At 43.1% G+C, this 14126-nt stretch overlaps 1 protein-coding gene across 4 annotated transcripts in view; it reads right to left on the bottom strand.

The window, feature by feature from the left end:
* LOC121002311 (NFX1-type zinc finger-containing protein 1-like) overlaps positions 1–14126 on the bottom strand; it is a 317735-nt gene that overhangs the window by 160813 nt on the left and 142796 nt on the right. For all 4 annotated transcript variants that reach the window (XM_040433711.1, XM_040433713.1, XM_040433712.1 and 1 more), the window contains 3 exons: positions 12279–13895; positions 9890–10015; positions 8788–8933 (listed from right to left, as the gene is read on the bottom strand). In XM_040433711.1, the coding sequence (XP_040289645.1) occupies positions 8788–8933; positions 9890–10015; positions 12279–13895 (1889 nt within the window). The remainder of the gene's footprint in view (positions 1–8787; positions 8934–9889; positions 10016–12278; positions 13896–14126) is intronic.

Here is a 14126-nt window from a genome sequence, read left to right as displayed (position 1 = left end):
TTTCAGTTGTTTCTGTGATGTAGTGAAATATAATTACACGCACTTCATACGGTTTCAAAGGCTTTTATCGACAATTACATGACATTTATGCAAAGAGTCAGTATTTGCAGTGTTGGCCCTTCTTTTTCAGGACCTCTGCAATTCGACTGGGCATGCTCTCAATCAATTTCTGGGCCAATTCCTGACTGATAGCAATCCATTCTTTCATAATCACTTCTTGGAGTTTGTCAGAATTGGTGGGTTTTTGTTTGTCCACCTGCCTCTTGAGGATTGACCACAAGTTCTCAATGGGATTAAGATCTGGGGAGTTTCCAGGCCATGGACCCAAAATGTCAACGTTTTGGTCCCCAAGCCACTTAGTTATCACTTTTGCCTTATGGCACGGTGCTCCATCGTGCTGGAAAATGCATTGTTCTTCACCAAACTGTTGTTGGATTGTTGGAAGAAGTTGCTGTTGGAGGGTGATTTGGTACCATTCTTTATTCATGGCTGTGTTTTTGGGCAAAATTGTGAGTGAGCCCACTCCCTTGGATGAGAAGCAACCCCACAGATGAATGGTCTCAGGATGCTTTACTGTTGGCATGACACAGGACTGATGGTAGCGCTCACCTTTTCTTCTCCGGACAAGCCTTTTTCCAGATGCCCCAAACAATCGGAAAGAGGCTTCATCGGAGAATATGACTTTGTCCCAGTCCTCAGCAGTCCATTCACCATACTTTCTGCAGAAGATCAATCTGTCCGTGATGTTTTTTTTGGAGAGAAGTGGCTTCTTTGCTGCCCTTCTTGACACCAGGCCATCTTCCAAAAGTCTTCGCCTCACTGTGCGTGCAGATGCGCTCACACCTGCCTGCTGCCATTCCTGAGCAAGCTCTGCACTGGTGGCACTCCGATCCCCCCGCTCAATCCTCTTTAGGAGTCGATCCTGGCGCTTGCTGGACTTTCTTGGACGCCCTGAAGCCTTCTTAACAAGAATTGAACCTCTTTCCCTGAAGTTCTTGATGATCCTATAAATTGTTGATTGAGGTGCAATCTTAGTAGCCACAATATCCTTGCCTGTGAAGCCATTTTTATGCAACACAATGATGGCTGCACGCGTTTCTTTGCAGGTCACCATGGTTAACAATGGAAGAACAATGATTTCAAGCATCACCCTCCTTTTAACATGTCAAGTCTGCCATTTTAACCCAATCAGCCTGACATAATGATCTCCAGCCTTGTGCTCATCAACATTCTCACCTGAGTTAACAAGACGATTACTGAAATGATCTCAGCAGGTCCTTTAATGACAGCAATGAAATGCAGTGGAAAGGTTTTTTTGGGATTACGTTAATTTTCATGGCAAAGAAAGACTATGCAATTCATCTGATCACTCTTCATAACATTCTCGGTTCTCCTCTTCTTGGGACGTCCGTTTGGTACTGGATTTATTTTCTCAATGGTCCCCCAATTCAGACCTATCTCTGCGTCAATTATCAGCAAAATTGGTGTCCTTGCTCTGTCTTCTCTCTTGTAAGAGAGTTTCGGATGTTAGGGCTCTGGACTTCGATGCTCTTTCCTTTTCCCCGGATGGGGTTTCCTTCAATATTTCCCGCCGTACCAAAACCAACATCAAGTCGGTTTCTTATCCGGAGTTTACCAGTTCTCCGGCTCTTTGCCCGGTGGGGTGTCTGAAGGAATACTTGTCTCGTACTTCCGCCCTACGTTCTGGCTCTTCCCCTCAGTTGTTTATTTCCTTTCGCAGGCCGCTTCGCCCGGTCACTAGTGTCTGTCCCGTTGGGTGAAATGGATCCTTTCTTTGTCAGGTGTGGACACTTCGGTGTTCACGGGCCATTCGGTCAGAGGAGCCTCTGCTTCTTCCATGGCGGTTGCGGGCCCTCGCTTGGAGGTTATTATGAGATTGGCAGACTGGTCCAGGACATCTACATTCAGAGAATTTTATTTTAGGCCTCCTCCGCATGCCTTCGCTTCAGTGATTTCTGCACTTTAAACTTGCAATAGGAGCCTCCTGGTCGTGACATAAAATTGCATGATTTTCCTAGTTTATGACGTAAAGTCATGATTTTATGAACGACACGGAGGCGAGTATTGCCCCACCCGATTATTTATTTATTTAATATTTAATAAAGTTTTGTTACCCTCCCAGATTTTGTTGTTTATATGTTCTTTTTTCTCCAAGACCCGATTTGTCTGAGCTTGCTGGTATTCTTGCTATGCTTCATTATTTATTGACATCAGATTTTCTAATGTTCTGCTGTCATTGTCGTTCTGGTTGATTACCGTATACCTTTATTTTTCTTCCTTTTAGGCTGATACCCTGGACTTCTGTTTCCGAGTGCCTTCGAGTGGCTGTTTCTGTCCTTCCAGCTGTTATTGGTTCTGGTGGAGTTCCTGATTGGTCCTTTTTGTTCTGGGCTGCCCGGTTGAGTTTCCCTGTTGGAGCTTGTTGGTGGGAGTCGTTCCAGTCCGATTATGTAGAATGGAAAGTTCATCATTACAAAGAAAGAGGAAGAGTTCCGGTGGGAGGTTCTATTTATGGTCTGGACTATGGGAGGGGTTACCCCATGTGGGGATGGTTTTGTTGGTTCATTTTTGTGTTTTTTTCTCTTTGCTGCTATGGATTTCAGTAAAGATTGAGAATGCAATACTCGCCTCCGTATCGTTCATATAATCTTGACTTTACGTCATAAACTAGGAAAATCATGCAATTTTCAATCATGAAAGCCTTATAGGTTATATATTTATGTGAATTAATGATAGCAATCAGGATTTTCTCCAGGGGGTTATTTAAAATTAATTAGGAAAAAAACAAGTCATGCAGGTGTGCTAGAACTTCTAGCAGTACTAAGAACCCTAGCAATGCTGCACCAAGCAAGAACACTTGCTGATGACCCCAACAGACAGCAACTGTTCAGTCACTGAGAAGTAAACAATGGCGGTTATTTATTAAGGGACATGCGGCTAGTTTACATGTACATGGCTGGTGTTGAAACATTTTCGACAGTTGGACGGGATAAGGGAAGAGAGGGGACGTGTTGGGGGCACTGCTGGGGCCGTGACTATGAACCCGGCAAAAACTGGAAAAAGGCGTACATGTTGGCTAAAAACTATGTCAGTTTTACCTCCAGGTGCTCGGCTGACAGTGGCTGACAGTAGCTGCAGGGGCGGACATACCGCATGTGCAGCCGGTGCACAGGGGCCCAGAGCAGGAGGGGACCCCTTCCTACCGGCAGCAGGGGGAGATGAGCGCTTCCATTGTGGAAGCGCTCATCTCTATTCATCTGTATCGCTGTCCTTAGGACAGCGATATGGATGGATGCTGCGACGGGGCAGGGGAGAGGCGTCTCCCTTCCCCAGTCCTCTCATAGGCTACAGGCACTAGGCCTGCAACCTATCAGAGGACGGCGCAGGCGGCGCGATGATGTCATCACGCCGCCTGAGCCATACAGCCTGCATCGCATCGCTGAAAGCAGCAAGGAGGTAAGAATGTGAGTTTATTTTTATTTTTTATTTACACTTTACTAGGGACCCTATCTGGCACTCGTGGGGGCATCTACTAGGGGCCCTATCTTATGTACTGGCACACATCGGCGGGCACTATGGAGGAGGAGGAGCACTATGGGGGCCCTATTTTAAATACTAACACACATGGGGGGCACTGTGGAGGGGGGGGGGAGTATGATTGGGGCCCTATGTTATATACTGGCACACATGGGGGGCACTATGGAGGGGGAGGAGCACTATGGGGACCTTATGTTATATACTGGCACACAGGGGGGGGCACTTTGGAGAAGGGGGAGAGGAGCACTATGGGGGCATCTTCTGGGGCTCTATCTTATATATTGGCACACAATGACTGGCACTATGGAGGGGGGTAGCACTATGGGGGCCCTATCTTATATGCTAGCACACATGGGCACTATGGAGAAGGGGGGAGCAATATGGGGGCATCTACTGGTGACCCTATTTTATATACTGGCACACATTATGGGGGTAATTTATACTGACACATTGTCAGGCACCATGGGGACAAGGGTAGGCACATGATATAGGAGTATTTTATACTGGCACAAATTATAGGGCAATATGGGGACCTTGGCTTAACTGGGGCACTAAGAGGGTTTTTTGGGCAAACAGTAGGGGGCATTGGCACACATTATGAGGGTACTATGGGGACATTGACTCTACAGGGGGCACTAAGAGGAGGTATTTTTTTATACTGCCACACAACAGGGCACTTTTATGTACTGGCGCACATTATAAGGGGGCATTTTTCTACTGTTAGGCCTCATGCACACGACCGTATATTCTAACACAGAGGCGTTCCCATAGTGATGGGGACGCTTCTAGTTAGAATATACTTTGAACTGTGTACATGACTGCCCCCTGCTGCCTGGCAGCACCCGATCTCTTACAGGGGGCTGTGATCCGCACAATTAACCCCTCAGGTGCAGCACCTGAGGGGTTAATTGTGCGTATCATAGCCCCCTGTAAGAGATTATGTGCTGCCAGGCAGGAGGGGGCACCCCCCCCCTTCCTCCCCAGTTTTAAATTGATTGGTGGCCAGTGGGCCCCCCCTCCCTCCCCTGTATTACTGTCCATTCATTGGTCGCCAGTGGGCCCCCTCACTCCCCTGTAGTACTGTAGATTCATTGGTGGCCAGTGGGCCCCCCCTCCCTCCCCTGTATTACTGTCCATTCATTGGTGGCCAGTGGGCCCCCCCTCCCTCCCCTGTATTACTGTCCATTCATTGGTGGCCAGTGGGACCCCCCTCCCTCCCCTGTATTACTTACCATTCATTGGTGGTCAGTGGGCCCCCCCTCCCTCCCCCTCCTAATTAAAATCTCCCCCCCTATCATTGGTGGCAGCGGAGAGTTCCGATCGGAGTCCCAGTTTAATCGCTGGGGCTCCAATCAGTAACCATGGCAACCAGGACGCTACTGCAGTCCTGGTTGCCATGGTTACTTAGCAATTTTTAGAAGCATTATACTTACCTGCGAGCTGCGATGTCTGACCGGCCGGGCGCTCCTCCTACTGGTAAGTGACAGGTCTGTGCTATAAGCAATGCGCCGCACAGACCTTTCACTTACCAATAGGAGGAGCGCTTGGCCGGTCACAGACATCGCAGCTCGCAGGTAAGTATAATGCTTCTAAAAATTGCTAAGTAACCATGGCAACCAGGACTGCAGTAGCGTCCTGGTTGCCATGGTTACCGATCGGAGCCCCAGCGATTAAACTGGGACTCCGATCGGAACTCTCCGCTGCCACCAATGATGGGGGGGGTCGGTCCTTTTAATTAGGGGGGGGAGGGAGGGGGGGCCGACCGCACTGGCCACCAATGTCTTAAATACAAGGGAGGGAGGGGGGGCCTGCCGCACTGGCCACCAATGTCTTAAATACAAGGGAGGGAGGGGGGGGGGGCGGCCGCACTGGCCACCAATGTGTTAAATACAGGGGAGGGAGGGGGGGGCGGCCGCACTGGCCACCAATGTGTTAAATACAAGGGAGGGAGGGAGGACGGGCCGGCCGCACTGGCCACCAATGAGTTAAATACAGGGGAGGGAGGGGGGGCCGCACTGGCCACCAATGAGTTAAATACAGGGAGGGAGGGGGGGTTTGCTCCCTGCTGCCTGGCAGCACCTGCCAGGCAGCAGGGGGCAGTCATGTACACAGTTCTTTTAGTATATTCTAACCTGAAGCGTCCCCATCACCATGGGAATGCCTCTGTGTTAGAATATACTGTCGGATCTAAGTTTCACGATCTAACTCAAATCCGATGGTATATTCTAACATAGAGGTGTTCCCATGGTGATGGGGATGCTTCAAGTTAAAATATACCATCGGATTGGAGAAAACTCGGATCTGATGGTATGAAAGGGACTCCTGACTTTACATTGAAAGTCAATGGGGGACGGATCCGTTTGCAATTGCACCATATTGTGTCAACGTCAAACGGATCCGTCCCCATTGACTTGCATTGTAATTCAGGATGGATCCGTTTGGCTCCGCACGGCCAGGCGGACACCAAAACGACTTTTTTTTCATGTCTGTGGATCCTCCAAAAATCAAGGAAGACCCACGGACGAAAAAACGGTCACGGATCACGGACCTACGGACCCCGTTTTTGCGGACCTTAAATAAAAATGGTCGTGTGCATGAGGCCTTACACATTATAAAGAGAATTATTACCACTGGGGACATTATGGTGGGCTTTATTACAGTTGAGGGACTATGATGAACTTGAATACTAGTATGAGCAGTATGGGAGCATTATTACTTCTGGGACACAGTAGGGTCATTATTACTGGAGGGGCACTAGTACTACTATGTGTTGTCTGGTAGATAATTATTTCTATTGGTGGGATTTTGGGGAGCAGTATTACTTTGGTGGACACCCTGGCACGGTATCAGCTTAGCACACTTATTTTTGGGGAACATTATGTTTACACTATTAGTGTCAGGGACACTGTTTCCTGGGCACAGTTATTTTTTAGGACACTGTGTGCCAGTAATTATTTAAGGGGAACTATCTGTGTGTAACTAGTATATGGAGCACAGCAGGCACAGTATTAGAGGGGTGTTGATTAGGTGGGAGGATGATGGAAAACTAGGAAACTAAGATGTCTGTCTGTCAAACCCTGCAGAAAGAAGAGATGACTGAAAGAAATCATCATGGGGGTGTGGTCTTAAAGGAGAAGATGAGGACAGAGAACATCTACATCAACGAAGACGTCCCTGGATGTAAGAGGTATGTGGACCTGTATTAGGCTACCTTCACATCTGAGTTAGTGATTCTGGCAGGCACTTCCAGCAGAGAACAGCCTGCCGGAATGCTCCAGCACTGCTGAATGCAGACAGAATGTCCACCGGCCACATTTACTATAATAGAGTCTGGCAGAGATCTACCACATTCCAGCAAAAATGCAGAGAATCAGCAGGACACAAACTGCTGCATGCCTGAATTTGTGTCAGGCCAATTCCATGCATTCTCTCCCGGATCAGGTGGCCGGAGCGTAGTGCTGCAGGTGTGAAAGTAGCCTTACCCTGTATGTTTTGTATTGCTATAAGTAATGTTAGGAGGGAATAGGTTATGTTGAGAATTTGGCTTCAGGGGGGGGGGTTGGGCAGGCACATTCTTTGCACAGGGGCCCTCTTCTGTCTGTGTCCGCCCCTGAGTAGCTAAATTTATAATGAGGCAGTCACCTTATCATAAATTAGGCTAATTGTCCAGCAGAGCAAGGGGAAACAAAGACCATCGTGAAAACGTCAGTGTCTCCCAGGAAAAGGGGGCAAGCTGTCTTTCTACATACAGCCATCATTGTTTTGCAGATTGAATCAGACTGCTGGCTGTACTGACATTCTAGAACAGTTTCCCCCTTTCCTTTCCTACTAGAACTACTGTGTTGGAAATGTGAGCAGAGCAGGGCTAGTAGGACAGTAAGGCCCCTTTCACACGGGCGAGTTTTCTGCACGGGTGCAATGCATGAGGTGAACGCATTGCACACGCACTGAATCCGGATCTATTCACTTCAATGGGGCTGTGCAGATGAGCGGTGATTTTCACGCATCACTTGTGCGTTGCGTGAAAATCGCAGCATGTTCTATATTTTGCGTTTTTCACGCAACACAGGCCCCATAGAAATGAATGGGACTGCGTGAAAATCGCAAGCATCTGCCAGCAAGTGCAGATGCGGTGCGATTTTCACGCATGGTTGCTAGAAGATGATAGGAATGAGCAACCCCTTACCCCATTAAAGTAAATTCACTGTATTATTTTCCCTTATAACATGGTTATAAGGGAAAATAATAGTATTCTTAATCCAGAATGCTTACTAAAATGTCAATTGAGGCGTTAAAAAATAAAAAAAAATTAACTCACCTCATCCACTTGTTCGTGCAGACGGCATTGTCTTCTTTCTTCTTCTTTCAGGACCTACAAAAGGACCTTTGATGACATAATCACGCTCACCACGTGGTAAGCGTGGTGACGTCAGCGCAGGTCCTGCTGAATGAAGATAGAAGGATCTTCTATTACGTCATCAAAGGTCTTTTTGCAGATCCTGAAAGAAGAAAGAAAGAAGACGATGCCGGCAGCGCTAACAAGTGGATGAGGTGAGTTAATAATATTTTTTTTTAACCCCTCAATCGACATTTTAGTAAGCATTCTGTATTAAGAATATTATTTTCCCTTATAACCATGTTATAAGGGAAAATAATACAGTAAAGACAGTAAAACCGTTAATGTTAGTATATCTGGTGGTCTAGGGCAGTGAGAAGGTTCATTCCATTATGCCTGGAGATCTAGCCCTCCACTATCCTTATAATGAAAGGGACACTTTAAGGCAGTGTGGCTCCTTTACTGACTTCTACTGCACTGTAGCACTTCAGGCCACAGCCCAATATATTTATGTATTTTATTTATATTACTTATATATAGTGCTGACATATTCCTCAACGCTTTACAGACATTATCGTCACTAGCTGTCCCCAGTGGAGTTCATAATCTAAGTTCAATTTAATCCTAGCAGTATGTCATAACACTCTTTAGATGTTTTCCATTCTGGAAATAAGTGGCCTGAGATGATCTATAATTTATCATCTATGACATATTAGAAGACTATACTCATTGGATATCCCATTTAGAGGAATAATCTAGATAACAAACCTTAATGTGCCACATGACAGGCAATCAGCTTAGCATAAAGTATTTCTTTAAGAAATATTTTCTTTTAATGGAAACGAGTAAACGCTCCTTAAAACATGTAGAAAAATTAACTTGTGGTCGAATACCTCAGCATGCAAGGCTCTCATGTAGCCAGGTAGATTCTGACGACTTCTTTGGCTCCGAATTTTAGAAAGTGAACATTTTTGCATAATTTCACTGTTGCTTCTGGACCCCACTCTAACAATGTTGCAATTCAAATACTGGAGAATTCCTTTAAATGTAAAAAAAGGACAGCTTGAAAATTGTTCTGTAATAATATTATTAATATTATTATTCATATTGGTTGACTAGGTCAGAGTTGTGATATGTAGTTACAAATTATTAGAGTCTAGACTCTAATGTACAACTAAGTTCACACTTCAGTTATTTGGTCAGTTATTTTCTTCAGTTATTGTGAGCCAAAACCAGGTGTCGGTCAAAAAAAACAGAACAGGAGGACATTTTTCCATTATATCTTATCTCTGAGTAGGCTTCACTACTAGTTTTGGCTCACAATAACAGAAGGAAATAACTGACTAAATAACTGAAATGTGAACTCGGTCTAAGACTGAGTTCACATCACCATTTAGCTTTCAGTTCTCCTGATCCGTCAAAAGAACAGAAAAAATCCCCAAATCAATGGATCCAGTATTTTAAGCATCAGTTATGATCAGTTTGCATTAGTTTGTGTCAGTTCTGTCTGAGGTTTCGTTATTTTTGACGAGAGAAAAAGTCCTGCATGCAGACATGGCTTAGGCGCAGCTCAGCCCAATTGAAGTGAATGGGGCTGAGCTGCAATACTAAACACAGCCGTTGTACAATGTACGGTGCTGTGCTTGGTGAGCACGGAGGAGCGCCAGTGCATTCTCAAACACCTGATTGATGGGGGTCCCGAGTGTCGGACCCCCACCAATCAGATACTGATGACCTATTTAGATGATTGGTCATCAGTATTAAAGTCTTGGAAAACCCCTTTAATGTGGGCCATTCACTGGGATGCCTCTAAATTCTGAGAAGGCCAAAGTATAGGAAACTTTTGGTCACTAGAGGACATTCCCTCTATGTTGTGCCATAAAATACTCATATTATATCTGAGAGGGTAAAGAATGTTCTAAACAAAGATTGTGTGTTTCTGCAGCACAATCATCTTTTAATGGAAAGCTTGTTCATGTAATTCAAACAATTTACCTTCAAGAAACTGATCCAGGGCATGGTTTGTGTAACACACAACAAGGATTGGATTAGTCCCCTGCTTCCAAAGGTCAGAGTTACTAAGGAGAGCATACATAATTTTCAGCCCCACGTAGGTTTTACCTGAAAAACGAATTGAAATGTAAAGACTAGAGGCATTACTAGCAAATAAACCAATTAAACACCATCTAATTTTTATATGGTTAGGCTTATTCTGCAGAAATTTTAGCAACTTAAAATCTGTTCCTAACATGTCAATGGATTTGTTTCTGCAGCATGTGCATGGATTTTTATAAACTAATTTTCCAGGACTTGAATATACTTTTAAAGTTAGTAAAACAAAAGTATATTAGGCATTTATTACAATTTATTATATTTTAAATAATTTTATCATATGATACTCTGCAATTTCTACATAAACTGGCTGCCTATTACACAGTATGGTTGCACTAATATGATGTAATGTTCCATTCTTGGTGAAGTTTGTCTGCCTGCGTTGGTTTCTGATTTGGTTTTTGGGTAAAAATTAGAGTAAACTATTATGAAAAGCATAAAAAATTGGGTGAAGAATGAAAGTGTGTATCTTGTATACAGAGGTTAGTTTTAGTGGAGCTCTTATACAACAAGTGAACAATATTGGCTAGTTATACATGACTGCAATCAATTAGGGTAAGCCTACACAAAGTGGCACTGGATAGGCCAAGAATCTATCCTGGGGCAGTTGTCAAGTGACTTAGCAATTTTGAAAACAGTTTGAAAGCTGTGCAGCCTGATTCTCGGCTTTGTCTGTCTCAGCTGCACAATGCCTCTCCGTGTCGCCTTGTCCTTACATTTATAATGTTCTGCTGCTCTAAACGTAAAACACAGGAGATTTTAGTAGTAACAAATTTGCTTGAATAGTAAAGGGAGTTGGTCGTTTTTTGCCTTTCAATTTGTTGGCATTTACCAAGCTCTCTAAACTGGTGACATACTAAGAAGATTTACTAATCAAAATGTAGAATTCTGGCATAATATGTGCCATAAAAATGCCATACAATGCATTTGACTTTTTCACATTTGTTATTTTGTGCTAAAAAAATTATAATAAAGTTTTCCCCAACATACTACACTCAATACCCCATAATGAGAACATTTGAGGGACAGATCTAGAGAAGGACAAAACAAATTCTGCTGCACTGAAAGTTCCCAAGAGCACAGTGGCCTCTTTAATTCTTTAATGGAGAAGTTTGGAATTTTGGCCTCAACTCTAAGCATTTTGTCTGGAGGAAACCAGGCACTGCTCATCCCCTGCTTAATACCATCCCTCTGTGAAGCCTAGTGGTGGCAGCAAAATGCTGTGGGGGTGATTTTCAGTGGCTGGGACAGGGATACTGGACTGGGTTGAGGGAAAGCTGAATGGAGCAAAGTACAAAGATATTCTTAATGAAAAACTTATCCATACTATTCTGAAACTTATACTGGGCTGAAGATCTACCTTCCAAAAAGGCAATCACCCCAAGCCAAGACTACACACGAGTGGCTTGTGAATGGCTTTGAGTGGCCCAGAGATAGCCCTGACTTGTACCAAATGTAACATCTCTGGAAAGACCTGGATAGTCCATGTCCAACTTGGCAGAGGGTGAGAGGATCTGCAGAGAAAAATGTCCAAAGATCCCCAAGTCCAGGTGGTGTCATACCTAAGAAGGCTGGAGGATGGAATTGCTGCCAACGGCGCTTCAACTAAGTACTAGGTAAAGGGTCTGAATTCTTATGCCAATCCAATATTTTAGTTTGTCCTTTTCAATCAATAAGCAAGGATTACTAACATTCTGTTTTCACTTTGCCATTAAGGTGATTAAGTGCAGAATGATGGCGAAAACTTTGAATTTCTTTTTAATTTTAGAACAGGGCCGCAGCATAACAAAATATGAAAATGTGAAAGGGTCTGAAGACTTTCTGAATGTACTGTACATACTTTGCAACAATTTTTTTTTAGACAAGTTATAAAACATGTACAATAAAAGGGTGTGGCTTAGAAAAAAGGTGTATGGTTTAAATTATGCACATTTCTTGGAATAAATTAAGCCAACAAATAGGTGGGGTAAATTTAGGCTAGACAGTCTGTGCACTAGATTTATCATCCAGCATCAGCCACCTAGTACTGTTTTAGACTGTCTAAATTTACGCTGTCTTATTATTATACAGTGTTAGCAAATGTGGGACATAGCCACTTCATACTAAAGTGTCATACGCTATATACACTAATTACATCATCTGCAGGCATCTAATATACATGAACTATATTCATTAAAAAAAAAAAGTTAAAGGCTCTGTACGGTACACCTTTGGATGCAATTTATTTTATTAGTGTATTGTACTCATTTAAGCTAAAAATATTTATTTTTACCTGTTCCTGGGGGTCCTTGAATAATAGAAAGCTCACTTGTCAGAGCCATTTGAAATGCCTTGAATTGAGACTTGTCAAGCTGCAGTTCCTCTTTGGTTGGCCAAGTACTGGGATTAAGGACATTAAATTGTTTTTTCAAATCCATGCTTGACAAAGGGGTGCTTAGTAGGCGGAAAGGGATGCCTGATGTATGATGTTGTAGTGTTGACTTGTCAGATTTAATTAACTTCTCTAAGGTGTAACTAGCAGGATTCTGAGAGATATATAAAGGTGGGGATATTGTTGTGTTACAATGAACAATGTAATTCTGAAATGGTATTTCACTTGCCACCATTTCCTTCAAACCTTCCAATACATGACGATATGCTTCAAAATAGGCTGTGGCTTCAATCATGAGAAAATTATCATCTACTGCATACTGTACCAGCTGCTGTCGACTCTCTTCTGTAAAAATAAGGGATATGATTCCTTTTTGGAGATCAGAAACATTTCTGTCTGCCACAGTGGCAAAAAGCATATTTTTGAAGTTGTCTTTGGAAAGGCAAACAAGAGATCCATAGAGAAGGCGTTTTGAGATCTCCCAGCGAACGTGTTTCAAATTTTTGGTACTGAATTGGACCTCATGAACTATTCCAGCACGGGTACATACTGGAGATAAGATCTTAGTATCAAAATAAATGCGGATATCATCAATATTTGCTTTGCTGAGATCCTTTCTTTCCAGTTTAACTAGTACAGAAATACCATCTCTTAGAGGACGAATAAAATCTTCTCGCATTAGGCGGAAATGTGTATCTAGGTAAGCCACTGAATCAGTATAGGATCCATCAATAATATTTGGTCGCATAGAAGGCTTTTGAGAACTACAGATGTCTTCATATGTTGGATAAATTGATAGATGTCTAAAGTCACTTTCTATGCTCTGCTTGTTTCCTATAATGTAAATGTAATTGTCTGATCTCAAAGTTCCTTCCCTTTTTTTCTCTTCTAAGTGTTGAAGGAACTTATCAAGATCCATAATTTTATTTTTATTTTCTGCAGGCACAATATGGCCATTAATTTCCATGTCATGAAAAGCATTTTGTATAAGCTTATTAATTATGGTTACTTCCAAGAAGGAACTGGATGGTAAAATACTTGCCAGTTCTGTGGCCACAGTAATAACATGTTCAAAAAATAAAGATTGTCTATGTTGCTCTCTTATAGTTTTAGAACTATTCAAAATGTAAAGCGGAATAACTTGCTTTAGGAAACTAGATGCTTGGACTTGACTTAGGATATGTATTAAATTTTGCTGATTTGTTGCACTTGTGATAACTGTATTTAAGATATTCAGGAAACCTTCAACGATCTGAAAATCTATTGTACTTTCACTGAGAAATTCCTTTAGACCACTTCCTGGAGCAGCCAGTTTCATTATGATTTCGGATGGCCCTAATGTGGAGAGTTTGGAAATTGTACGTAAATCAATTTTGCTATTTCTTTGGCTTGTGGGCATGCGGTGCCTTTCCCTTCTATCATCTTCTTTTTTGGACTCCATAGAAAGATTTTGCACACTCTTTGCTCTCTTAGGACATCCAGTTTTATTTTGCTGGAGCAAACTAAATGTATCCAACACTAGAAAGAAAGGTGATGAAATGAAGAAAATCTCTTTTAATTTTTAATTGACAACTAAAATAATCAACGTGAGACAGCACACCAAAATTGCAGTTCAGAGTAGTTAATTTATTACCGAAGCTGAGCAGTGCATCATAGACAGTAGTATGTACAAAATTTTGGGCCTTAGGGTTAAGAGGCCCTTTCTCAAGCAATGCTGGGTGTACGTGTGCACCTCAACCTGACTAATTA

The sequence above is a fragment of the Bufo bufo genome, chromosome 5 (assembly GCF_905171765.1).
Source record: "Bufo bufo chromosome 5, aBufBuf1.1, whole genome shotgun sequence".
NCBI lineage: Eukaryota > Metazoa > Chordata > Amphibia > Anura > Bufonidae > Bufo > Bufo bufo.
This window is presented reverse-complemented; position numbering and strand designations above follow the sequence as displayed.